Source organism: Aulostomus chinensis, chromosome 21 (genome assembly GCF_037954235.1).
Source record: "Aulostomus chinensis isolate RoL2024-O1b breed Wild chromosome 21, RoL_Achi_v1.0, whole genome shotgun sequence".
NCBI classification, from domain to species: Eukaryota; Metazoa; Chordata; class Actinopteri; order Syngnathiformes; family Aulostomidae; genus Aulostomus; species Aulostomus chinensis.
In genome coordinates, this window is record NC_141340.1 from 6,712,854 (window position 1) to 6,739,674 (window position 26,821).

The window sequence follows — 26,821 nt, forward strand, 5'->3', positions numbered from 1 at the left end:
ACCTTGTGTATAAACGTAATTGTAGTTAATATCATTGGCGTGTGCGTGTGTGTGTGTGTTGTGTCCCAGGCCCTCAATCTTACCTGCAATATCTCGGGCGACCCCGTCCCAGAGGTCACCTGGTTGAAAAACGAAAAGGGGCTCACGTCTGATGACCACTGCATCCTCAAGTTTTCATCGGGCAAGTTTGCCAGCTTCACCATCACCGCCGTGAACTCGTCAGACACGGGCAAGTACAGCATCCTGGTGAAGAACAAGTTCGGCACAGAGAGCGCGGACTTCACCGTAAGTGTCTTCAACCCTGAAGAGCCGGGCAGCAAGAAAAAATAAAAGCGGTCCAAAATCTCTTCGTAAATATGTATAAATGAAAAAAAAAAGATGCTGGAAACAGTTGAACTACAAAAAAAAAAAGTTTGAGGATGTTTAATGTTTTCTGTAGAAATAAATCGATTCTAGAGGTGCTGAAAATACGACTCTTAAACCGTCAAGAGTTGGAACTTGAACACGTAAAAGATCCACAGTTTGTGGAATGCAAGGCCCTTGTGACTTTATCCACACACACAAATTTAATGTAGTTTGTGAAAAGCTGTCACTGAAGCAAGAAAGTACTTAAAGAAAACACTGATAGTTTTGTTGTGGTGACGGGATGCAACTCAAGTCCAAGAAATCACGAAATTAGTTCAGAATGTTTATTAAAAGCCACATTTTACACATGTTTTATCCCATTTGCTACAAATCATCTGCCAACCATTTTTCAAAAGCGCTTTCTGTTTTCAGGGAGTTTTGTCAGGCTCTTTTTTTCTCATCAATCCATGAATTCTGTTCTCAAGAGTAACAGCCTGAAAAAGACAAACTTTTGCCAAAGGGGGTCACGTGACTTCCTTGGGTAGAGGAAGATAAACAGCTCAACGTGGCTGAATGAGCTACATCTTCATGCAAAAACGACTAAAATCAAAAGCGTCCTGCCTGGCATTTGACTGTCTTAGATTATCCATAAATGATCTGTATTTTCTTTGATTTGATCCCATAATTTTATAACTCTGCCCAGCGATAGCTTGAGAAATTTCTCGAACGGTGGTTAAATTCTACCTGTTTAAAATAAAATAAAATTTAAAAAAATCTCACCCAAGTTAAATGGCCAAAAAAAAAAAATTTACATTATTTTGCATCCAATTAATTTGCATAAAAACGTTGTAGCAAATGGGCTAATACATGGTGCTGTAATACCGTGTATGACATTTCACGTGATCATCCATTGTGTCCTGTTTTATTGTGCATTTCATTTCTTCACACTTCATCACTTTGTATTTTGTTGCCATGGAATCACTTCCATTGTCCCTGTGTGTAGTCAACCGCTGTCGGCTCACTGAGCTCCCCTCCGTCCTTCCTAGTGACCCGTTCAACGTCACCTTCACTTGTGATGATGATAATAATGTCATGATAATGAAAGACTGTTAATCACTGTCGCATTGCTTCCTGTTCCCCTTACTCCCTGATGAGACTAATAAAAAAAAAACAAGCATGGACTTCCCCACTTCCTCTTTCAGTTGTATCACTTTTTGGTGTGAAACCTCCTTCACCTCCTTCACTCTTCCTTTTCAGTCCAGTCTTCCCTCTTTCACTCCCAGTCCTGATTTCTGTAGACTCCGAGTCCCTGAAGATCCAGCACCACCAGCATGGACCCCTCTCTACCGTAATCCAACCCTGATCCAGATTGGTAGGGTTACGTAAAGTTGGCTTGATTTGTTTTGGTGCCACATGGAAAAAAAAAAAAAAAGATCTTCACCTCAAAACCAGCATAATCAAGCATCACTTTATGTAACCGATAGAAAACTAGAGCTGTTTCCTCTTGTCTAGTCATCTGATGGTACGATCACATCACTGCATTATTAGCTTGTAATCATCTCATGAGTACGAACACTGCAGGTTATCCTTAGAGAACATGGGAATTAGCAGGCTCAGGTCCTTATTGAGGTTCTCTGACTGGAAAATACTGATGACGTGAAACAAGAATGTTCTGCGGAGTGCACGGGGATAAAGAAGTACAGCTGATTATTTGTGTCAGACTTGATTAAGTAGTTTTAAGAAGTACTATTCAGACATTCGGTGTGTACCATTACTTACTTGAGATGGAGGCAAGCGAGGGCGTCCAGTAAAAGATGAATGATGTGGAATCCGGGTGTCGTTTTTAGCCTTCGGTGGTAAGTTTTCAACGCCGACTCTTATGGTTCTCTTTGTTCCCACCTTGTTTATCCTGGCAACAACAACAACAAAATTCTAAAAGTAGACTGATATATTTAAGAATGAGCTGGTGAAAAAAGTGGAGCTTTTAGTGGCTGGAAAGAAGACAAATTGGTGCCACTGCTACATCATTTTTGGGGTAAAAGTGCTGTGTGAAGCTCACGATACGCTGATGATGTGCTACTGTTTTTACATCTTGTTTCGACTCCTCACCGTTGCCAAATTAATTTCAAGAGATATCTTCACTTTAGCAGCATCCCAATTGACTCAAAAATGTCTCTAATGAGCCATTCAACTTTATGTTCAAATTCAGCAGCACATTTTAAAACCAACAGAGTATCACTATCGCTGATTAACGCAAAAGGATGTGGTTTTATCAAGTGGGATTACATTTTAGGAACCCGTGCCTTGGTGTCAGAAAAATTAAAATCTGAATTCTTTTGGTTTACAAATCTGTGCCCGCAAATTCATCCCACAAATTTAGAAACTGTGCTCATGGATTTGCAAAATTATTTTAATGTCTTTCCCTTTCCAATCCGTCACCATGGATTTGTACCCAGTAATTTGTAAACCCGGCATAGAAAGTAAAAAGACTCATTAAACTGCGGGACACTTGTCACATTGTGTAACATCACTTTATGATATTTGAGCTGTGTAATGTCTTGTGACAAGGAGTCTGTTTACCAGGAAAGTGAGGGAGCTAACATGACTCAACTGTATGTTGAATAATGGAGCATATGAAGTGAGGAATATTTAAATATTTGATAAGATGCAATGGAGCCTTACTGGCAGTGAGTGGTAGGTCTGACCTCAGCGCTCGTCCTGGGTAAGTATCAGACATCATTCTACGGTCGATGGTGTGAGGGTCGATTTTAATTTCGGAGCTTGATCACATGATGAGGTCTAAGTCTGATTTGTCTTGTCCCAGCTGGATGTCACAGAGGGAACTCCTGACTTAGGAGTGACTTCATACTCCACTGATGCAGAAGGCAATGTGGTGTTCGACCCCAACACTCCAAAGGCAAAGATGAAAACCGCTTTAACTGGAACAAAAACACAGAAGAGAAAGGGTGAGAAGGCTAAGATGGGTTTATACATCTTGGGGTCCAAAGTATGGGGGCTGCGGAGCCGCTTAGGGTGTATTCAGACTTGGCCAGCTTAGCTTGTGCCCCCTCCCTAGTCTCCCACTGGACTGAGTTCACATTGTTCTGGATCTGATCTGGTTTGAGCAAACTTATGTCATTACTGAACAGCATACTAGAGCCTGATACGTGGTCAGGAATCCCTCAAGGCAGGATTTACATTCAATCATAGTCCCTAGTGTGCTGAAGCCCCCCTCTGACAAACAACTTGGGCACAGCAGGTATCACCCAGTGTGACTGCACCCTAATTTGCCTTAAAGGGTGGGCCACTACCGATTTGTGTGATGTCATAACCTTAGAAATCTTTGTGTTCATTTGCAGGATCTACATCTAAAGCACACCCTGTAGAAAAGACGGAAGAGAACAAAGAGAGCAAAAGTAAGGCAGCGGAGATGGAGAAAAAAGAGAAGATTAAAGCCAAAGACACTGAAGAACCCAAAAGTTCAGATCAAGCAGAAGAGGTGGCTGACCAGCCGGCGTCTGTTCAGTCAGAAGCAGCGAGCAGCGTGAAGTAGAGGCCGAGACAGACCAGTTAAACTGAGAAAAGTACTCAGCAACTGAAAGTTAATATTCCAGAAGTTTGATGTGGACTTTAGGTGTATTTTCACGTATAACAATTTGTGTTTGCTCTTGTCAAGTATTCCACATTCATGATATTTCAGAGAAAATAACTTTCCTTTGGAAGGAGCTCCAATTTATCCATAACATCGGTCAGATTTCAATACTGATTTGGAAAATTTGTTTACATGCGTATTTTTTCTCATCATATTTCCTTGAATAAAAGTGCTGATAGCAATTGTTTCATTGACTCCTCTGACTCGTTACAGTCGAACATGAGAGGGTCCAGGCCTGTCGGAGGGTGGAACAAAGTGAGCAGGAGAAATTCTTCGGGTGAAACAAAGCAGAAATAATTCAAGTTAACAAGGTGTAGCGGTCAGCTGCAGAGAACAGTGCAGTGAAAAGAAGCGGTCAGTGCTGCCGCTGTGCACCATTGATTTAACTTCTTTGCTGAATGTTAAAGGTGAATTTGATCTGTTGGTGTTCAAGTCTTGTAGCTTGAATGCATACACACACACACACACACACACACATATGTAGAGCTGAGCCCCGTACAACCACGTGACCGTGCGTCATTGCCACGCACAAGACACCACGTTAGGTCAATTATTAAGGGTCAGGTTAAAGAGATTTAGAGTAACAGACAAGTGATAATTATTATACTATTATTTATTATGATTCAGTTATTGACCTAGAAGCTGTCCTAAGCTGAATATTTTTGTTATAATGTTCGATAAATTTTAAAGCTCTTGTGTAGATTTGTCCGGATTAGAATTCAGTCACTGGGTTCCAGAAGGCAAGATTTTTAAGGAAAGTACATGTATTCTAAACCTTTTCTTAAGTAGAATTGAGGGACTGGCTTTTGGTTACATAATCAGGTGGTTTTGTCAGTGGCAACCATATGAATAGGAATACCAAAAAAATATTCCTATTCAATATGGTTGCCATGACACAAACATACAGTATGTAAAAGCAGGCCCTTTTTAATTAAAGAAAAAGTTAGATTACATGTACTTTTTAAAAATTTGTTTGGACAACCCAGTGAATGAATTTAATCCGGCAAATTCTACACACAGCGCCTTTAAAATTATGAACATTATAAAAAATATTCAGTTTGGAAATGTTCTAGTTCCAATAACTGAACTTCATCATAAAATAATAGTAATAATAATTATCACTTGTCCTGTTACTCTAAATCTCTTTAACTGACCTTAATAATTGACCTAACCGTGCGTGTCTTCGTGCGTGGCAATGACGCACGGTCACGTGGTGTACGGGGCTCAGCTCTCAGCAGCAGTAGCGGTGTGTTTGTGTGTGTGCGTGTGTGTGTCGGTGTGTGATTGACGGAGGGAACCGGCTGACTGCCTCTACTCCTGCAGGTAGGATGACCTAATCAGTCTCTCTACTCGGACGATAGAAAATGTCTCTAAAAACAACTCGTTTATTCACGTGACTGCGCGTCTACGTTCTTTAAAGCTCTCTAAAGAATAATTTAGCTTCCTGTAAATCCACCTGGACTCTAAATATGGCTTTTCTTTTCTAGAACTGTGACAGCGGATGTCTATCGATTAACATGTATTTATTTGCGTTCTTACGCATTCATGCCACGACGGAATGCTCCAATTCACAAAACCAGAAATGTCTCTCAAGCTAGACTGTGTCCTCAAACGCCTCATTGGTCCAGGAAACTAAAGTGTTTACCTGGATGTTTGACATCTGACTCGTGCACGTGTGCATTTTTTTCTTTTTGTTTCTTTTTACGATGAACAGAGCAGTCATAGCTTACTGGATCGTTCCCCGTCGCTCTTAATACCGCAGTAAAACTTATCCAACACGGTGCGTGCAAGAAGTAACAGTTCTAAAAAATATAGGTTGCTAGATCTGCTTATGATACAAACGGTTCTCAGTGAAAACGTATTCAGGTTTTCTGCAAGAATTTCGAAATTACGTCCCTAAAACCTCACAAGGTGAATGATTTCTTAGAAATATCATTTGGGGGTTAATGATCAACATGCTTTTATATAAGGAATATCTGAAGGTTCTTCAACAAGCTGTATGAGGACTGATATCTCCCAGTGTGGAACCCATACTGAATTGTATCAATACTGAATTCGGTTGTGCCCCAGTGTATTGAAACTAGTAATTCAACAGTAACAAGTCATTCAAATGCTTCTGCGAACATCTGAGGTGTCACCTGCCAATTTCCCCACTGTGGGACGAATAAAGGGTTATCTTGTCTTATCCTGGTTATAATGAAATATGAGGAACAATACCGTTAAAAAAAAACCCCTGACATTTCAATTCTGTTGATTCAGTATTTTCTACTTACAAATTCTGATAAGTACGTCCATACATTACAGTGGCGTTAACATCTTACTTTCAGTGGCGGCGCTGCTGTAAACTTTTCTACGTGGAAATTCTTCCTCGTATTTTTGCAGATGATGTGATGATGATGATGATGATGATGATGATGCGTTTCACACAGATGTTTTGGTTGAGTAATAAACCTAAACCTCATCGAGGAAGTGGTGAGCATCTTCTTGCTTACTTTTCATAAAAACGCTCAAGATTCTTCTCAAATGTTATCAGCGAATTCGCTCTCTTTTTTTAAGGCGATTGTTTTTTTTAATGTTAGTAGGACAAAACAAGCAGTCATTGTTGCAGGTGTGTTTCCCCTTGTTTCTGTCAGTCATGAGTCGCATGTCTAAAAAGGAGGAAGTGGTTACTGAACATGGCTTGTGGTTGAGATTGAATGAAAAGAGAGAGCGAGAGAAAAAAAAAAAAAGGCTGGTCCACACAACGCTGGCAGACGCGGGATCACGTTGGACGTAGTGAGAGGGACAAACATGCCGAGACAGTGAAAGCTAGATTTGTCCTAATCTGGTAAACAGGATTAACACTTCTTAACAACTCACCCCAGAGAGTGTCATGGCTCAGTCTAATCATATTGTATCCAGAACATTGCAGGATGACATCAAGATCCTGCTTCAGTGCAATCCTAATTCATTTGGTGAAATATTACTAAGTAATAAAAATGAACTCCATCTTATGATCCCTGCAAAAGTCTCAATTTCAACGTGTTGGTGGCGTTAAGTGGACAAAAGCACATACCGAAACAGTTTCTTTTTAGTGGGTCAGTCTTTATTTAATTCTTTCTTGACCATTGAAATCATAAAATGTTTGATTGCTGTTAATAATTGATGATAATTTAATTTTTAAATGGCTTATTTACAAAATAAGTTGCATTTAAACACTTCATTTTGATTCTAGCCTCCTTAATTGGAAGAGTCTCGGTTGTAGTTGCCAACAGATGTTTGTTTTTTGTCTGATGTTTAAAGGCGGCTTTTGAGGCGCTGCATCAAATCACTGCGCCTGGCCAGGAAAGTAGTTCCGGGGTATGTGTCTGACTCTAATTTAACAGCATATTGTAATTTCACAGTTTTTTACGCAGTGAATGTAAAACACAACCATATCGCTCTTAATGCAGGGAAAGACCATTTTGGATCAAACTGTATTTGGTGAGATTTGAGATGGCTTTGTCTCGTGACCCACTGCTAGCTTTCATTAGCTAAGCTAAGCTAAGCTAAACTGGTGGAAGTCTGGAGCTCCAAAATGCACACAGAGGAGAGAGAGAAGGGTATAACTGTGCTAGTCTGGCTCTAAAAAATGGACAATAAGCATATTTCCCAAAAGTTGGTATGTTCCTTTCATAAAGTACAGGCCCACACACTATGGCTTGTAAATCTGCAGGCTATTATCATATGCTACTTGGAGTGTGAGAGGTGTATGAGGCTCTGAGTGAGTTTGGTTGTCATGCAGACATGTGGAGTGCAGAGTCAGCCCGGTGGAGAGGGGTGACCCCGCAGCAGCAGCAGCCGCCGCCGCCGCCATCACAGCTCACGGCTCTCATCTAGACACTTCTGCTTTGTCCACTTTCACTCAACAGTGGGCCGCAGTTCACCGGGGGCAAAACAGGCCGGGACTCTGTTCAGTAACACTCTGGGACAGAGAGCTACTGCAGGAGTTCCACTCTAGTCAATTCAGAACTGTTGTGGTCTCCAGAGGCTGATTCCTGCTTAGTTTCAGCAGCTGACCCCTGAAGTGTCACCTTCACCTGCACTCACGCACTGTAGCATCGACAGTCTTGACTGCTACATGTTAGCATGCTGATCTTGCACCATTTGTCCTGCGTGGAGGAGGAAATGGTGCTGGTGCTCTTCAAACATCCCAGGTATTAAAACTGCGTTCTCTATGGAGACTTTTCCAGCACTGGATGGTGCTGCTGCTGAGAGCGGTTGTGTAAGGGGCTCAGGCTGGGGGTCATTTTCCCTCTGAGTGTTTGTGCTTAGTCAGAGGGGTTTTGTAGGAGGACCTGGGTTGCTGAGGACAGGAGGCCTTACCTCAGCTTAGAAACCAGCCTCAGTCCCGGTTCTCCTGGTTAGTCCTGCTGGGGGGGGGGGGGGGTCTCATGGAGCTCTCAGGGAGGGTCACTGTAGAGCAGCAGGACCGGCGGCTGCACCTGAAGCCACCGTGGACTCTGGTGAGTTTAGGTGCTGGTTAGACTCATTTAGCAGGTGCTTGTCTTTGTTATGTTCAGACAAAATGAATATGACTTAAACTTGGAATGTTGGAAAATCTAGTTGAGTCCTCGGCTCGGGTGAACTCTTAGTTTCTAACCGTTTTCCACAGCACAGATTTTGGAAGACGAGCACCACAACAAGACAGAACACATTAATGTCTGGCGCAGATCCGTAGGAAGAAAAAAACTTTGCAGAGGTCTGTTGTAGTGATATCAATGTACAGTAAATTGTAATTTAAGTAATTCCCTAAAAATATTCATTACCTCACAAATCAGGGTACTTCATCAGATACTTTTACTACAGCTACATCATGCACAACTTAATAACCCAAGCCTTCCACAGGTAACGAAATTGTTCATCTCTAACGTGGGATGTTGTGACTCATATCGCCCACAGCAGCTGTGTAGCGTAACATGCACCTGGAAGTCTTTGTTCTCAGTGGATGAGGGTTTGCGGTCTGTTTTTTTGTTTTGTTTTCTTTTTTCTGCCTCCTGCTGTTTCAGTGCATCAGGTTTGCTGGTTTAGTGGCTGCTGGTCTTAAGAGACTGAGAGGTGAAAGTCCATCCCGCTGGTATGAAGCTCTGGTTCGGTTTGAACCGTTAGAACACAGTTATACGTGTGTTAGGAATATTGATTACAAAGACCTACAGGGACTTAAACCTGATGCATTCATGTGCCCTGTGATCAATTTGGATAACTGACTTCATTTAGGCCCCCAAACAGATTTAGATTTTCTTTGCGTCACATTAAACTTTCTCAGTTCTAAACAAAGGGAACAACAAACTGAACGTAAGACAAGAATAAACAAATTTCACCTTAAACTCTGAGATTTGGTCAAGAAAACATTGCTTTCCTCTGATCTTCAAATGTGGCCATTTGCCCGCTCAGCTCTGCTAGCTTAGCTTAGCTGCCTTAGCTCAATCAAAGTTTTTCCCTTTGATTTGTTTTCATCGTTAGCTGAAGATACGTGTTAAATGGTCTGAACAAGGTTTTCCTCTTTGTTTCTTTGCAACATGAAGTTGTTTCTCAGCAGCTTCACCCTGTCCTGTTAGACTGAGAGCAGGGGGGTTGCTACGGGAACTCACTCGTTGGTGCTAGCTGGTTAGCATGCTAACCTTAGTTTCTTTGCAGCACAACACAGTGACGTCTTCGACATGACATCAGAGGTGTTATTTCATCCCATTCTTTTGATAATTTTAATTCTTTTAGGAACATTTTACACTAAAAATTTCGAAATATAAAGCGCTTTTTGCACTCACAGTTAGCAGTAAAGCGGCCTTTTGGGTTTGTCCCCCGTTGCCACACTTGTAAAACCATTTGAAAGAAACAGTTCAGAAAGATTTATCTGCAATGTTAAATGATTTTATCAGTGATCCCTGTTGCATTGCATGTAAATATGTTGTGTACTTTTTACTTTTACGGCTAAAAAGTTGCACCACAGACATTATTTCCTTGGTTATATTTTACATAAGCATTTAATGAGTGCGTGTGTGTGTGTGTGTGTGTGTGTGTGTGTATTTTTGGGGGGCAGCTCATGGTCCTGATTTACATAATACTTGATTCACGTGTTTTCTGACGCTTGACATGTTGACCTGCAATCATTCTAGCCTCATTACGAAGCGCTAACAAGTCAGTAACCCGAGGTGCAGCTCAGTTAGTCTGCTTTAATCTTCCTTGCTGTTCAGTACTTTACAGCTTTCTGCTACGCGCTTCTTGCACTCGGTGGGAGGATGTACTTTAGAAGCATGAATGTGGGTAGCACAAGCGAAAGCTTTGACCTTTGAGACTTGTTTTGGGCATATTTTAAGGTTTGTTCTGTTTCTTTGTCAGAATTCCTCAAACTTCAGTTTATCTGCCTATGTTTGTCGTGTTTTATCACGGAATAGTCGGTCTGAAAACAACTTGAGCTCCTCTTACGCTCGCACCTCCTCCTCTTCACTCTGGTTTGCAGCAGCCTTGTTGCTGGAATCGAGGTTGTAATTAAGTTTTGATCAGCTCAGGGTGCTTTTCAGGAAAATGGGACAGCCGCTGTGTTCAGGAAGCAGCGTGCATTTCCTCCGTAGACTATTCTGAACAACAGGAACGCTTACTGCAAGGACACCGGGCCAGTAAGAGCAAAAGAAAGCAGGGTGCGCTGGAATCTGCATGTAATCAGGGCAGATTGTTACAGGACGGTAACACATGACTTTTTCAGATGAACATACATGACATGGACTGTTGTTACATACGTGTACATTCTCCTGTTCAGGTGGACACGATGAACTATGTGGGGCAGCTGGCAGGCCAGGTGCTGGTGACTGTGAAGGAGCTGTATAAGGGGATCAACCAGGCCACGCTGTCGGGCTGCATCGACGTGATCGTGGTCCGTCAGCCTGATGGGACTTTCCAGTGTTCCCCTTTCCATGTCCGCTTTGGAAAACTGGGAGTTCTACGCTCCAGGGAGAAAGTGGTTAGTACCTGCACTTTAACTTTAAAATGTATATTTCATTGTGCAACCCAAATCAGTGTAACATTTACTACAGGTTTCAACTGAAGTCCTTTAACTTTTTTAGAATGGCATCATGTTGTACTTCACCTCTCCTGCAAACAGGAACCTCGATGCTCTCAACATTAATATTTGGATTTGTAGCAAAGGGACTTGTTACGACCTCGCAGCACGACTGCGTGAACTAGATACTGACCTACAAAGCAGGAAGGAATAGTTATTAAAAGCATTTGTTGCAGTTTGTTAATCTGAACATTCAGTTTGCCAGTGTTAGATCAAGTGTGCAGACTGATGGGAGTTGTAGTTTAAATTTCCTGATTTGCACTTGTTTCACCTCTGGTAAAATCACGCCTTTTTACCACTTATCAGAAGACGGAAGGAAACGACTGGTTGGTCAGCTGATGATACAAGCTGAGTTTGATGTTGACCTCGTATCAAATTAACCTCGCAGGCTCTTTTTTTTTCAATCTGCAATCTGCATTCCTCCATCCAGGGGCAGCCTTGACTAAATCCTATTTCTTTAATTCATGAATAGGCTTGTACAGCATGCCTTGCACAAGCAGGTAGATCTGTGACACACTTTCCATCAGGGAGTTTTATTGTCCACTGATGTTGTCGCTGTTGTAAATAAGCCTTATTAAAGCCTGCTGAGGTCCACCGAGGAGAACGCGGTGACCTGGAACGTGCTAAAGGAGAACGTTGTGTGATTCTGCAGATTGACATAGAAATCAATGGGGAACCTGTGGAGTTGCACATGAAGCTCGGAGACAATGGAGAGGCGTTTTTTGTCCAGGAGACAGAGCTGAAAAATGTAGGTATTGTAGGCAGTGATGGGAAATAAAAAAGACTTCCAAGTTTTCTCCTCTGAGTAGAACCTCGCATTTCTTCAGCCCTTCTCACTGAGCTTCTTCTGTAAACAGGAGGTCGTCCCAGCCCACCTGGTGACCTCGCCCATCCCCACAGAAGAAGCTCTCTTCAGGAGTAGAGAGCCCAGAAGTGGAGGGTCAGCAGGAGAGATCAGCCAGGCAGTAAATCCAGAAGACCTGCCCTCTTCCAACCTCCAAACAACCGGCAAGAAGAAGAAGAGACGTAGGAGGAAGCACAAGGGCGAACATCGCAAAGAGGAGCAAACCACTCCAGTTGGGGGGGAGCTGGAGATCTGTGAGCTCAGTTCAGATGAGGAGCAAAACGCTCACAATGGTTGGTAAGTGGATCCGATATATTTGAACATTTTCGCTGAAAGCATTTAGTTAATTGAATGTTCCGTGTCTTCAGGGCATCTTCAGTCTCAGCGATGAAGGACAATAGAGAGCAGAAGCAACATTCCCCCCTCGCCGCCCTGGAGTGGGACAGCTACCCGTTCTCTGATGGGGACTGGTCTCCTTGCACAGAGTACAGCTCTATCCCAGTATTTACATTGTTCGTCCAAGCAGACAGAAGCTTAAGTTGCAGTCGAGTTAAACAAAACATGAGTGTTGTGAAACAAAGCACACGACAGCTGAGTCAACGGAAATGTGCTTCTTTGCTTACAGCAGGGAGACATCCGAGCCCACGTCTCCCAAGAGTGACTCGGAACTGATGGTGAAACCCTCAGAGAGTCTGCTCAGAGCCGAGTCCCACATGCAGTGGACCTGGGGAGAGTTTCCCGAATCCACCAGGGTAGGGGATCATGGGCTAGCGCTGCAGGATCCATCTCCCAAGCTAGACATGATATTGAGGGCCCTGTTTTTGGTTCCAGGTCATGAAAAAATCAGACCCCAAGACGTTGACCATCACACCCTCTGAGAACACACATTTCCGGGTCATCTTGAGCTCAGAGGCCATAGAGGAGGAGACAAGAGAAGGGGGACACACAGATCCAGTCTGCAGTATTGTTAAACCAGAGCCTCGGACAGTCAAACCACCGCCCCCTGAAGCTTCAGCACAGACTGGTTGTTCCGTCTCTGACACAAGCAGCGCCCAGCACCAGCCGGGCATTTCAGACGTCAGCTTTTCATCCGCTGCATGTCGGAGTGGCTCGGAATCTGTCCGCAAGGCCAGGTGGACATCTTCACCGCCCAGCCACAGAGACAGCGGCAGCAGGAACTCAGACTCAGCAGCTGTGTGTCCTGATTTAAGAGCTTTCTCCAAACCCACCGACTCGCCCAACAACAGGAGAGGTACCAAAAGTTCCCTCACACTTCGACATCGTGTTCTTTAACGTATGAATGATGTTCTAGATATTTATAGAAGGTTCTGTTTGACATTTTGAATCCTTAATGACATGAGAAGGTTCCTAAAACTACGGATTACAGTATGTGATAATCTACTGAGTTAAACAGGAAGGATGTGGTTTCTGTTTGGGCTTTGACTTCATGTTCCGCGTCTGAGAATGTTCTGCATCCTCACACGCCTGTTAAAAAAACAGGAAGTGAAAAAAAAAACTGAAGTCAGCTTTTTCTCAATAGACTTGTCTTGTTTGTTATAAAAGGTGTGAGGAAGAGGAGCCAACATCAGGGACCTGAAGATATTTACCTGGACGATCTGAACGCGCTCGAGCCTCACGTTGTTGCTCGGTATTTCCCGAAAAGGTACAAACCCGTCACGGCCCATGAGATAAATGCTTCCTGCCTCCTTAAACCATCAAACTGTAGTTACTGCATGCAGGTTTAACTTGTGAAGTTACAAGGGGTGTGTATTACAGTAGTTCTGACAAGTATCCATGTTTGCTTTGTGTGTATTTTGAATAATTAAAAGCAACAAATTATTTATTTTGCTGGATTTTTCTGGTGTGTAACGCGACCATCTTCCCGGTTATGTTGCAGTGAGTCTGAGACGGTTCCGAAGCACTGGGTTGAGATGGGGCAGCACTCTGGTTCCCAGTCACCTCAGTCGGTGGGGAGCGCCGCCGCCGACAGCGGCACAGAGTGTCTGTCGGACTCAGCTGGCGACCTGCCTGATGTCACCCTGTCGCTCTGTGGTGGAGTCGGCGAGAACTCAGAGATATGTAAAGGTAAATGTTGGTCAGCTGCGGCCGCTGGTCGGAGGTGTCCTCAGGTTCGTCTGTCCTTTTGTAAAAGACTCCATTTGGCCCAAATGTCCACTGGGACCGGTGGATGAATCAGATCAATTTTGTGGGTCAAAGGTCAAGCTCACTGTCACCTCACATGAATTTGACACTTCAAGAACGCCTTTTGGGGAATTTCTCTCAAATTTGGCACAAATGTCCACTGGGACTCGTGGATAAATAAACATGATTTTGGCAGGTCAAAGGTCATGGTCACTTCACGCCTCAGAGGAATGTCTTTACATTTGGCACAAACATACAAACAGCCACTGGAACTTGAGGATGAACTGGGGAAAAAAAAACAGGGTCAAGGTCACTGTCACCTTATATCATGTGGATGATGATGAATGTTTTTGTGTTCCAGAAAAATTCATGGAGCACATCATCAACTACAATGAATTTGCAGAGAATCCGGCGATGATCGACAATCCCAACCTGGTGGTTAGAATTGCAAACAGGTGAGCTCTCGCAAGTACTGAAGTACGAGTACTGAAGTACGAGTACTGAGTAGGATTTGCATCGAAGTTTTGCAGTTGATTTACTAATTTGAACATTATCGCAAGTTCCTTTATTTAAAAATAACTATTTGATAGATATTACAACTGGACGCTGGCGGCGCCATTGATCCTCAGTATGCAGGCTTTTCAGAAGAACCTGCCAAAGGTATGCAGTGTTCTAGTGTGATTAAAAGACGCAGAATAATCCTAATCTGACTCAATTCATGGAGACGTGGGTTATTTGTGTGAACCACAGGCTACAGAAGAAGCCTGGGTGAAGGACAGAATGCCAAAGAAGTCCGGACGCTGGTGGTTCTGGAGGAAGAGCAGTGTGAAGCAGGTAATGAATCATCTGTGTGACCCGGTTTGCGTCTGATTCTGTGAGTCACGCTTTGGTTTGTGTTTGCAGTAAATGCCGTTTCAGCAACTTTGTACTTACTTTGCCTACAAGTGAGGACTTTTTTTTTGTTATGAGAGAGCCTTTACATCACAGCTCTAATGGTTTTTACGTTCCTCTTCTCCTCAGTCATCAACAGAAACCAAGTTGGAGAGACAGGAGTCCCTGACCAGCGACAGCCCGTCCCTCCACCAGGCCCCCGAATCACTGTGAGTCAGCAACAAAGCTCTGGCTTCCTCACAGTACCTACCAGTCACGCTCCAACACAAGCTGAACATGTTCCTGGGGCCGCTGAGCAGTTTCATGCCTCAGGACTTGAATTATTGCTTGAAGCAGCTCTGGAGATCCTAGATTAAACTGTCAGTTTTAGCCTGAAATAAAACACAAAGCACATTTAACTGCTGAATCATGCCATCTTGTGGCCGTAATCGATCCTGCAGGCTGGTGCTGTGGATTATATCCATGTAGCAGTGCGTCCTGTGTTTCCTCCTGCAGACAGAAAACATCTGAGTGGTCCAGCGACGACGAGACTAAAGAGCTGAGCGCTGCAGCGTCTACTCTGGCCCTTACTGAGCGTGTGCAGACCGAAGGCCCCACACCTGCACCCTCCTACAAGAAGTCCCTCCGGCTGTCGTCTGACCAGATAGTAAGACCACTCAGATTAGATGTGTGACTAAAATTAACCAGGCAGAAAGCTCCTCAACTCATTAAACCGGTTATATAACGTAACACTGAAGCTGACCGGAAAGACTTGTTAACAGGGAGAAACGGAGAAAACGGCTCAGACTGAGAGGAACAAGCAGGTTGATTTTAATGTTTACAATTTATAATCTATCTAATATCGCTTAAATATCATGGAACTACAAATTTCCAAGTTTGTCCTAAACTTTTTGCCGTATCTATTCTCCTCATCCAGCTGTGAGTTCAGAGTGGAGAGGGTCCACAGGGAGGAAGCTACAAACTAAAATTCTAATGTTTGTTCCAATTGTGTCCAGGCTAGCCTAAAGCTGAGGGAGGGGCCTAATGATGTCACCTTCAGCATCACCACTCAGTACCAGGGAACATGTCGGTGTGAAGCCACCATCTACCTTTGGAACTGGGACGACAAGGTCATAATCTCAGATATCGACGGGACAATCACCAAGTATGGAAAATGGTTCCTCTTCCTTCTCGTCCTGCCGATTGTCTGAGTGAGTTCTGGTGAAACGTGTATGATTATTTTCTCCGTGTAGGTCAGACGTGTTCGGTCAGATTCTGCCTCAGCTGGGGAAAGACTGGACTCATCGAGGGATTGCAAAGCTCTACCACTCAGTTCACGAGTAAGACTCAACTCTGTCAGCAGAGAACACCAAGGATTTAACCCATCACTGATCATGTGACTATCGTAGGAATGGATACAAGTTCCTGTACTGTTCGGCTCGAGCTATCGGCATGGCTGACATGACCCGAGGATATTTGCACTGGGTGAACGACCGGGGGACCCTGCTGCCTCAGGGACCCCTCATGCTCTCTCCCAGTAGCCTCTTTTCTGCCTTCCACAGGTAGGAAACCTGTCATACACCCGTTGATTCGCTGCTTGTGACTTTAAATATTAGATGTTTAGTGACGAGCTGCTGAATCAGCGTTTCCGCAGCAGAATATGGAGTCACCAGTCTGACACCTGAAGGTCACCCACAGCTGCTGAACAGAGTTGTTTTTGATGAAGTAAGCAACTCCGGGGCCAGCAGAAGGTCGGAGGCTAAGTCTGTAAACGTTTTTTTTTTGTTTTTGTTTTTTGTAATTCTCTTGTCAGAGAGATCATTGAAAAAAAGCCTGAGAAGTTCAAGATCGAATGCCTGACGGACATCAAGAACCTGTTCCACCAGAACCCGCATCCCTTCTACGCTGCCTTTGGAAACAGGGAGAGTGTGAGTGGAGCCAGTTTTCTTATTTGCTGCTTTTCTTTTTGTGTATTTTCTGTGTCGTGTTTTGATAAAGGAGGGTTCTGCATGTGTGTGTGTACGTTCCTCAATCAATGAAAAGAGCCAGAGATCTTTGGCTGGGGTGAGACTTCCTCTTCTAACGTGGCCACGTCGACCTCACAGGCCACACAGTTTTTGATGACATGAGCTCTGTCACGAGAGGAGTGTTTCACAACTTTAAAGGGAAATTCAGGTATTTTTTCAAACTCGGCCCCTTGTTTCCCGTGTGCTGATGATTGGTTGTTGTTGCAATGTTGATCCGCTGATTCATAAATGAATATTTCACTGATTTAAAATGTGACAGCCGACCGGCTGCGTCACAGTGTTCTCGATAAACACCGGAACGACTAACAGTCATTTTGACACTAAGGAAAAAAAGGGCCCACGTTAAAAAAATACCTGAATTCTTCAAATTAAACCAAACTAGGGTGCATACACGTCTGCCATTTAACACTGCCGCCATTTACAGCAGCAGCCGCACTTTTTTGCTGCATAAGATCTTCTACTTCTGCTTCTGTTATTATGTCATAATGGGAATAAATGGTAATTAAAATGTAATTAAAAGGTGCAAAAGAAGGCATCTCATTAGCTGTTAATCCCATTCATGCGGGGTAACACCAGGCGTCCTTGCTCGTGATATTTATCAATATGATTCCTTCCCTGTAGTGAGCCTGATATTGTTTCTTTTCCTGCATTCAAGGATGTTTTCGCCTACAAGCAAGTGGGAGTTCCCGTGTGTCGGATATTCACAGTGAACCCAAAGGGGGAACTGATCCTGGAGCAAGCCAAAGGCAATAAAACCTCGTAAGTGATGAACTGAGTCATTGTCTTTGTCAATCAGCTGTTCTTGTTCCTCTCCCAGACCAAACCAAAATTCCCCATGGGTGGCGTGGCTTGCTTCCACAGATACGGCCGGCTGAGCGAGCTAGTGGAGCATGTTTTCCCTTTACGGAGCACACAACACAGCGCCGCCTTCAGCTGCCCAGAGTTCAGCTCCTTCTGCTACTGGAGGCAACCGGTGGCTGAGGCGTGTTTCGAGGAGCTGCTCTGAATCCCTCTGAAGAATCCAGAGCCACAGACCCTTTGCACTGGCGTCATTCTACTGATGATTCCTCCATTGGAAAGCTGCTGAAGTCGTTTTTAGACGCTGCTGAGAAAATGACTGGGGAGTGTTCACGTGTTTTCCTCCTGTATTGATGGACATTTTGGATTGATTCCATTTATGCACTTTGGAGTGTCCTTGTTGCTTGAGCTGCAGATGCAGTACGAGGTGAACTTGAAGTATTTGTCTAACACATTAGAGCTGTTTATACAGACACACACATGTTCAGGCAGCAACTGACCGCCGTGTTGTATGAAACACAACTGGGTTTGATTTTGTTTGACTCATAACAAAACAATACAAAGTAACAACGCCGCTCATGTCTTTAAAGGAACGATGCAATTTTTTGGGGGGGGAAATACGTGAAATAGCCGTCCTCCCCGGAGCCAGACAAGAAGATAGATGCCCTTCATTCTTTGTTGTGTGCACAGAACCCCAGAGATCCTCTGACTGCAAGTTAGCTTAGCACAATGAATGGTAGTAGATGGAAAGTGTTAGCATACCTCTTTCAAAAGTCATCAAATTAAAAAGGTTCAGGATCCTAGTCCTCTTTTACAGTCGGCCATGATGAGTTACAGCAGTTGCTCTGCTTGTTTTTTTTTGGCTTGAAGGTTTGAAGTGCTGCTTCGTATCACTGCGCCCAGACATAAAAGTAGTTCCGACTATGTGTCTGATTGTAATATTCCATCCATCTCGGGATATTTCTTTTCATAGTAAATGTCAGGTACAACTCCAGTTCTAAGGACTGTTAAGGAGGAAATTGTATTTGGTTATTTTCGACTGAGGTATGCTAACTCTTCCCATCCACTACCATAGAGGATGGTAAATAAGTGTTTTTCTAAAAGCTGCCGGGTCTCTTTAAGGCATTAATCACTGCACCGTCTTATTTTTCTTTGTCTCTATGCTCCAGAGTTTAGAAATTTTGAAAAATAAATTAAAAAACATAATAGGGTCTTCGCCTGAAGTACCTTCAGGCTCAGGCCCTAATTATTTGGTGTCAAGTTGATAAAGTAATTTTCACAACTTGGGAGCTGCATCACACCTTAAGTATTTGCATCAAGTTAAGATTTAGTTAGACTATACTTGACAAACTGTGCAAACTACAGACATCAACCCTTTTTTTTTGCCTGGTCTTGCTTTCATTCTTCTCAAAATCAGTTACAGCTGATTGGCAATGTAATTCATTCTTTCTATGAAAGTGACATACTTTGCGTGAAAAGGTCGCACTTCCGAACCCAGTATTTTGCAGTATTTTCCTTGTTTTTACAAAGTTTGATTCTATTTGAAAAAAGAACCCGCTGCTGATTGACTGGTTTGATTGTTGCTCCAGTTTAATGAAGACAATGAGACCAAAAGAATGTTTCAGATGAGTTAAGAAAAAAAAAAAGACTTTCTACAACGGCGTATTTAATGTCACATGATGGCATTTCAAAATTCTACTTGAATGATCTCTATGTATTCATTAGAGTATATTTACCATAGGCATTTAACTGTCTAATGTGTTTTGTTGAACGATGCTTTAAAGTAATAAAACAAACTTTATTTATCATCTCAAATATTTTCCGTCGTTCTTTTCCACAAAGATGGATGAGTTTGTATCCGGGTCTACAAGAGTCCCGATCAGCTGATTATCAGAATAACGCTGAAGTAAGAAGATAAATACAAAGTGCAGGATGTTATGAATTAATTCTAAGAAACCAAATAAAACTGCACCAGTGATTTCAAAAGTGGGACACCAATGGCGATCGACCAGAATTAAAAGTTTAGGGTTGGAACTTTGTTGGAGGACATTCCGATTATTTATGAAGAAGCATTTACTGTGACGTCAGAGTTCAAGCCAAACACGTTTTAAGGTCTTATTCATGAAGAAAAATTCACAATGATAAACACAATAACTGCAGTGTATATGCATTAAATATTAGTTATGTTTGGAGTTTCTTCTGGTAAACTGATGCACCAAACTGATGGCTTTATATTAGATGTGTTCGGGTGTCTCTGGGAGAGGCTGCGCTACCGTTTGGATGGGTTTGGGTAAAGCAGGACGGCGCTGAAGGACGACAGGATCTCAGGGGAGGCAGAAATGGCGAGCTTTCCGGCGGTCATAACCAGTCCCACTCGGTCTCCTTGCCTCAGCGACAGCACCAAGCTGAGGGAGGTCGAACTGCTGCAGCTACATTGGTCACGTGACTCGGGCTTCGCCGCAGTTCCGGATGCAAATCCTGTGGAGTCTAACCTCTGGATGCTGCGATTAGACACGGAGAGAACCGCCTCCACCCTCTCACCTCGCTGGGGCGTGAGCACGGCGGTCAGGAGGTAGCGGCCGTCTGTGGGAGCTGTGAAGATTCCTGAGAGACACGAAAACTCAAAAGTGAATGCTTGAAATTATTTCAACTGTTTAAGCAGCCAAAGATTCAGGATGAAACGAAACTGCTGCAGAAGCGACGACTGGCCCACGCGTGTCAATCTGTACTTATGGGTGTAGCTTGTAGCTTCGTAGTCAGACTTTGACTCAAAAACAGATCCGATTTGTTTTGTTTCTCAGGTGAATGAATACACCTCCACGTCGTACCATACTATTGTGACCAGTTGGGGAGCATTCAGTCTCTATGAGCCTTTACTTACCTGTGTTGGGATCGTAGTGACCTCCATCGTTGACCAGCATCTTGTTGAAACGGATGATTCCAACCTCTCCGTGATACGGTGGAAGGGTGAGACCAGCTGTGAAGGACACACTCTCACCTGAACACAGGAAATATCACACACACGCACACACACACACACACACACACACACACACACACAGGTCAGCTCCCAGTACCAGAGGCGTGATCTGGAAGAATGAATCGGTGCTGACCTGAAGCTGTTCCTGATTTCTGAAGTGGTCTGAGTCTCTGGTTCACATCTGCCGAAAGAGAAAAACAAAAAGGAGGGGACAGTTTTATCTCCTCCTGAGAGTCTCCGTCGTGTAACAGCACAAAGAAGTGTTAGGGACATTTACCAGGGATGAACTGAATTCTGGTCTTCAGAGATTCAGGAGGTTTTAGTGGTGCAGCTATGAGATACAACACAGAGATGAGATGTGTGACAGGCTGAAGGTGTGCAGCTCAGACTCATGTGGGCGGGGCTCACCTGGAGCTCCAGCAAAGCCTTGAACAGGCATCAGGCTGCCATCTGTCCCTTTAGGCAACTTGGACATGGAGGTCATCTTGCCTGGGGGCCCGGCCTCCCCGGTCTCCAACACAGGTGGTTTAGGGAGGGAGGCTTCAACAGGGCCAGACGGTACTATGAGGTTCTTCCAAGAACCCTGGGGATGTCCCATGGCCTCCACATCAACCTGAACACCTGATAGAGACAGGCGGGGGCTGAGCGATGGGGGAGAGGCTGCAGGTCACAGGGAGACAGATGTTGGGAGGTCAGACGTGTGAACAGAACAGCTGCTTGCGTGGTGACTCTTCAACTTCACCTCTGTGGGAACCAACAGAGTTCCTCCTCACATCCAGATCAGATCATAAAAATAAATTCACAAATCCCTTTACAGCCCTCAGATGCTGACCTTATATACACGTATTTCAATTTTGCCACAAAATCGAAAGTAGGTTTTGAGAAACGAACCTCAGGATAGCATATCAGGTGACTTACATCGTTGACAACGGCTACAATTCATCACGGCGTGTCAGCACTGGGGCTCAGGACCGGTTTACAAATGTAGTTCAGTGGAGCAGAGCCGTCATGAATGCTTCCATTTCCTGCTTTGGCAGGTTTCTAGCGTCACGTTCAGTGTGGAGAAATAAGCCGTTTTTATTACTATTGTTGCCCAAACTGTCTGACAGGATGTCGAGATCAAAAGAAATGAAGATCAAAGGATGTGGAAATCAAAGGGAAGTTGAAAACTTCACAGGCGATCAACACATTTTATTTTTGCAGTTCTCGAATGTGCCTGCTTTTCTGTTTTGTACCACTGCACAAATTACTTTTATTATTATTATCATTAGTAGTGGGAGTAGTAGTAGTAGTTGTAGTAAGAGTTACAAAAAAATACAGCGACCACAAGAAACAAAACTTTCTGATGAGTTCTTGAACAAAACCCTCACCTGATCTTTAAATTTGCAAAGTTGTGACCCTCCGAATAAAATGTTAGTAATTTTGCAAACTCACTCATGGAGAGATCGCATCTTAAAATAATGTTGGCGAGATGTTGATGCGCTTAAAAAAGTAATTTGGAACACTTTGCTGGCACGTTTTGAGAGAAAAGATGTTTGTAATATTCAAAATCCAGAGCATGGACCGAAAACAGAAAACGTGAATGAAATCAGAAAAAGATCCCGTGCATCAGCAGAAAATGTGCAGTATTTAACAGAATCTGGGCTTCTCTTCTCTTAGAAATCCTCCTAACTGCTACCAGATTTATTCACTTTTCTATTCTTTTGGGTTTTTTTTTAAGCTTTTCATGAAGGACTCAGAAATGTGCGGATCATTGTACCATTACTGGAATGGTAATTATTTTTGCCATCAATCATTTTAATTTTCTTTTTTTCTTTTTTTTTTTAACTGCAGTTCTCACTGCATAAAAAGTGACAAACGTAGATCTCCGTTGTAAGTATCACTATCTTGAAGACAAAGGAAACCACATATTTTTCGCCGGTTTCAGCTCAACCGCTGTGGGTATGCAACAATTATCTTGAAATTACAACATCTGGGGCACAACAGGAACATAAAACTTATCTTCCTAATAGCTGTTTACCAGTGGGCATCTCCTATTTAATTAAAATGTTCCACCCCTGTGAAGCAGTTTGTAATTTATGACGTTCACGTCTTCGCTCCACATCTAAAACTGACGTGTTTGCTGAAACAAATGCCGACGAACCTGAAAGGAACAAACGCCTACTTTGTTATAATGCAACTTTAAGAAGGCCAATGAAGAGCAGTTGTTTAAAGGAAGGATTGTCTTCCACTCTCATTAACACGAGGTGATCATCAAATCCTGCAATTATGGACATAAACAGAGAAAATGACAGGCTGCTGCTGCTGCTGCTGCATCTCCCATCACATGGCGACCAGCTCTGAAAGGGATTCCTGAGAACCACAACCTGGAGTTTATCAACAAATCAAGCCTCCTGGCCGGGGGGCGCCCAGTCGCGTTAGCCTCTGGTCCACAACCAAACAACGGCCCCCCCTACTCCGCTGTTACAAGAAGCACATTAAAGGCATACCAGCATACCGAGGCCCAGCCAGCCACATGTTCACTCACCAGACCAACTTGTCCCCCTTCAGCCTTTAGGAGGAGGCTGGTTTACAACCTGGGAGCCCAGCATGTGGACTGGTGGGGGACTGTAAAACGCTGCATGTGCTCACTGCTTGGTCATGCTGCTGCTTATGTAAAGCCAGGTATGAAGCAATAGAGCGGGCTTCCGACTCCGTGTGGAGGCGGGTTGCACGTATGATGAAAGAGGTGAGCGGTAAGCACATGCAGCTGCCGCCGTCTGCATCCTGTCAGCAAAGCAGCGAGGGAAACCTTCACTGCTCTGTCTAGGATACAGCACCCCCCCCCCCACCACCACCACCCCAGAGAAGGACCACTTTCCACATCACATACCACAGTATAATGACTGCACAGCAATCTGGTGACATTGTGAGTCAGTGTTAGCCAAAGGCACGACGAGCGCTTTCTTTCATTTCAGAATCAATCAGCGCAACAGTCACAAAGCATAACTCAGGATTGCTCCATTTCTTCTGTCAGACTACAAAGTTACACCCAGAGGCTTTATTCTTCCCAAGGGCCTTCCGTCAGGTCCCGTCTTGTTTGTGGCTCGCGGGGGGTTATCAAGTTTGACCGCTGGTGTGTCACCCTTCACGTCACCTTATCTCTTTGTAGGTCAGTGAGTTACCGGTCTAGCTACCGAGCCACGTCCGAGGGAGGAAAGCTCTAGTATCTGAGAATCTCCCGATGATAGAGCTCTACGACGATGTGAGCTGAGGCCGTCACCGTCACACACAAGCAGAAGGAAACGCGGTGATTGGTGGTAATGTGTGCTAATATACAGTCAAGACCACTTGACTACTCTGACACCCCAGTAATAACCCATAATTGACAAGGTAACGGTCCCAAGTGTCCTTATCTTACAGCTAACGGTAGATTAGCCAGTCAGCTACTGACCATTGCAACTATTTTGAAAGTCACACAGTAAACTGAATATTCCTGCGTTGGAATCTGTTGTCCGGGACAAAGCAAGGCTTAAGAACATCGTCCTGGGTTGTTGCGAATAATTTTTCTGACATTTTTTTTGCACCAAAATTAATTGATTCAACAAGAAAATAAACAAAAAATGAATTGACAATGTAAATAATTGCTCAATAGTGTGTCTCAATTATAAGTGCACCCTTGCGTCGGCTGGATTTCTTTCCTCGTATTTTCTTGCGTGCGTCCAGGTTAGCAGTATATTTGTGTTCTCCCATAGTCATGGCAGCGTTTTGTTCAGCTGCCCATCTTTTCGCAGTTGTTAGGTTTTTTTCTCATAATAATACACTGAAATGATGATGACGTTGATTCTGAAGCACAAAATGACTTAAGCACCTTCAGATTTTTTTATTTTCCCAACTGTTCACTGAGGTCGCTGCTGAATGCTGCTTCAGTAAAATCTGACGAACCAGAATTTATTCCAAGTACAGATTAAATAAGCAACCTCTGTTAATAGTTTTGAGAAGCAGTTTAATTTTTTATAATCTTGCTTTTAACCCAATTTAAACCTCTATCTGATATTTCTTTCACATTGTTTTTTTATATCTTAGAATTTCTCCTATTTTATATCAGCTGTTTTTATCTGTGATCTCTTTAATCTCTGTCTCTTATCTTTATTATTTTACTTGTTTTAGCTTGTGTTGTTATTTCTGACGTCTTAACGAGACATAATAGAGTGAAACAGCAGGCTTGACTGTCACGTTAATACGCGCTGAAATCTACAAAATCTTAGCGAGCGACAAATCACTTTCCTCTCTGTCCCGACCCTCTCATTTTAGCTGAGAAACCGCGATGACATCATGGCAAGCACGCTGACATGTGGCCCCCCAGGACTCTCGGAGTCTTTGCGATGTTTATTTTAAAAGAGACGCTAGGCACTCAGCTGTGGAGCCTCCAAACTGCTTGAGAGGGACGAGAAGGAAATAAGGTGGAACTACTGAGGAGTGATATAATAATACCCAGTAGCACCCAGTTTAAACACTCTCTGATAAGCTGAGTGCTGGTCTTACTGGGAGCCTCCCAGCAGCATTTTCCAGTGTCTGTAGATAAAAAAAAAAAGGGGGGGGGGGGTGTTGAGAAGATGAGGCACTCAGCAAGAGGTCCAGTCCACCTGGCCCCTTGCTGAGTGGAAATCCTGATCCTGTTTGCAAAACTTCCCAGTGACAGAATGATGAATTGGAAAAACCACAGGGGGGGTTGGGAGGGGGGGGGGGTGGCTGGCTGGTAACAATTAATCAGTGATTTGGTAGAAAATAGAAAACGGGCAACCTGGAACAACAGAGATGACTCACAAACAAAACATATCTTGATGCAGACTTGGACTGGAACTGGACCATTTAATTCCTCTTGACTTCCCATGAGAACCTGGACTGCATCACGTGTTGCATTGCTAACCCAAACCCCCACCCCACCCCACCACACACACACACACACACACACACACACACACACACACACACACACACACACACACACACACACACACAAACATGAGCTGATCCCAAAGACCTGGACCTGGCTCATAAACATGACGGGTGTGATTCTAGGTCACCATTACAACTGCGAGTCCAGTTGGGTCTCGCAGGCATCATTAATGAGGAGGCTCATAGGAGAAGTATGCAGCACCGAGATGTCCGACAACACGACGCGGTGCTGGCGATGAGCAAACAACAACAGGTCCCCAATCAGATCAAGTGAAAAAGGTCAGTCCGATATTCTCACTTACACCCAGCGAACAAAACTAAAATGATTCATTTACAAATGCGCACACACACACACACACGCACACACAACACACACACACACAACACACACACACAAAGGCCTGGCGAGCAATGTTTCTCCAACCAAGCCAAAGCATTGCTCAACACAAGCGGGGTCTATTAAATCAAGCATGTGTCTTCAATCAACCCCGCCTCTTGAGCTTAAATGAAAATCCTACTTCCTCTCAAACACCCTCAGTATTGTTGCCTCTCCAGTATCCAGACACTGATAAACCAATGGGACCCTGCTCAGGCGCTATTTCAGGCTTTCACTACTCAAACTAAAGCTTGCTTGATTTGTCCATCGACCTCGACTGGGCAGGAATGTTTCATGCGATTACTGTAATGCCTCCATGTTCTCTGAAAACAAGTACCTGTGACAGTGCTGACCCCGATCATGAGCCCTAAATGTTTTTTGTTGCTGTTTTTTTTGGTGATGGTAAAACACATTAAACTGGAGATAGCAAGAAATCTGAATATCCATCAGTGCAGACCTGGAACAATTATGGGTCAATTTCCATGTCTGATCACCGTCGCTGTTTCATCGTCCTTGAGGGAAAACGTGTGCGGTTCCAGGCATGCCAACGCTAACGTTAGCTGCAGCCACCGCGGAGCACTTGGTGTTCATTCTATCAATGATGGTAGACAATATTTTGTGTTTGATGAGGTTTTTCCTCTGGTTAGGTGTTTTGCCAGGGCCGATTAGATTTGAGAGCAGTGCAGGATTTGGAAAAGGAGCAAACCTCACTTGCGACCATTTCCAGGCCATTGTGCCCTGACTTTCTGGCCTTGAATGTAACCTGGCGTCACCAGG

The 26,821-nt window shown here is 43.8% G+C and overlaps 3 protein-coding genes and 1 long non-coding RNA gene across 7 annotated transcripts in view; 2 read left to right on the forward strand and 2 right to left on the reverse strand.

The window, feature by feature from the left end:
- The window catches only part of myom1b (myomesin 1b), a 25,038-nt gene extending 23,504 nt beyond the window's left edge, over nt 1-1,534 (forward strand). The window contains exon 38 of the mRNA XM_086192223.1: nt 70-1,534. Coding sequence (XP_086048349.1) covers nt 70-330 — 261 coding nt within the window. The 3' untranslated portion in view covers nt 331-1,534. The remainder of the gene's footprint in view (nt 1-69) is intronic.
- LOC147241488 (uncharacterized) lies at nt 919-8,386 on the reverse strand. Its single transcript, XR_015111068.1, has 4 exons — nt 8,342-8,386; nt 3,028-3,284; nt 2,125-2,254; nt 919-1,737 (listed from the first exon to the last, which is right to left on the reverse strand). It is a non-coding gene; the product is annotated as an uncharacterized LOC147241488 (long non-coding RNA).
- LOC147241489 (phosphatidate phosphatase LPIN2-like) lies at nt 5,245-19,547 on the forward strand. Of its 4 annotated transcripts, none has more exons than XM_086192225.1 (20): nt 5,245-5,320; nt 10,770-10,970; nt 11,722-11,817; nt 11,927-12,210; nt 12,282-12,425; nt 12,539-12,665; nt 12,745-13,165; nt 13,477-13,576; nt 13,811-13,998; nt 14,417-14,510; nt 14,646-14,715; nt 14,806-14,889; nt 15,076-15,155; nt 15,442-15,592; nt 15,942-16,090; nt 16,179-16,265; nt 16,335-16,487; nt 16,739-16,853; nt 17,608-17,711; nt 17,814-19,547. In XM_086192225.1, exons 2-20 carry the CDS (start codon nt 10,779-10,781, stop codon nt 17,956-17,958), a joined length of 2,784 nt encoding a protein of 927 aa, XP_086048351.1. In that variant the 5' UTR covers nt 5,245-5,320; nt 10,770-10,778; the 3' UTR covers nt 17,959-19,547. The 4 variants fall into 4 exon arrangements, with proteins under 4 accessions (XP_086048351.1, XP_086048352.1, XP_086048353.1 ...); XM_086192226.1 differs by lacking the exon at nt 5,245-5,320 and adding an exon at nt 10,063-10,329; XM_086192227.1 differs by lacking the exon at nt 5,245-5,320 and adding an exon at nt 10,382-10,695.
- Nucleotides 19,323-26,821, reverse strand: part of emilin2b (elastin microfibril interfacer 2b) — a 10,909-nt gene continuing 3,410 nt past the window's right edge. Inside the window, exons 5-9 of the mRNA XM_086192347.1 lie at nt 21,139-21,390; nt 21,008-21,061; nt 20,864-20,911; nt 20,632-20,748; nt 19,323-20,354 (exon numbers count right to left, since the gene is read on the reverse strand). Coding sequence (XP_086048473.1) covers nt 20,020-20,354; nt 20,632-20,748; nt 20,864-20,911; nt 21,008-21,061; nt 21,139-21,390 — 806 coding nt within the window. The 3' untranslated portion in view covers nt 19,323-20,019. The remainder of the gene's footprint in view (nt 20,355-20,631; nt 20,749-20,863; nt 20,912-21,007; nt 21,062-21,138; nt 21,391-26,821) is intronic.

Coding starts and splice junctions, on each gene's coding strand:
- LOC147241489 (XM_086192225.1), top strand. CDS start 10,779: ATGAACTATGTGGGGCAGCTGGCAGGCCAGGTGCTGGTGACTGTGAAG. Junction 12,426..12,538: donor TCTATCCCAGTATTTACATT/GTTCGTCCAAGC, acceptor CTTTGCTTACAG/CAGGGAGACATCCGAGCCCA. Junction 16,266..16,334: donor CTCTACCACTCAGTTCACGA/GTAAGACTCAAC, acceptor TGACTATCGTAG/GAATGGATACAAGTTCCTGT.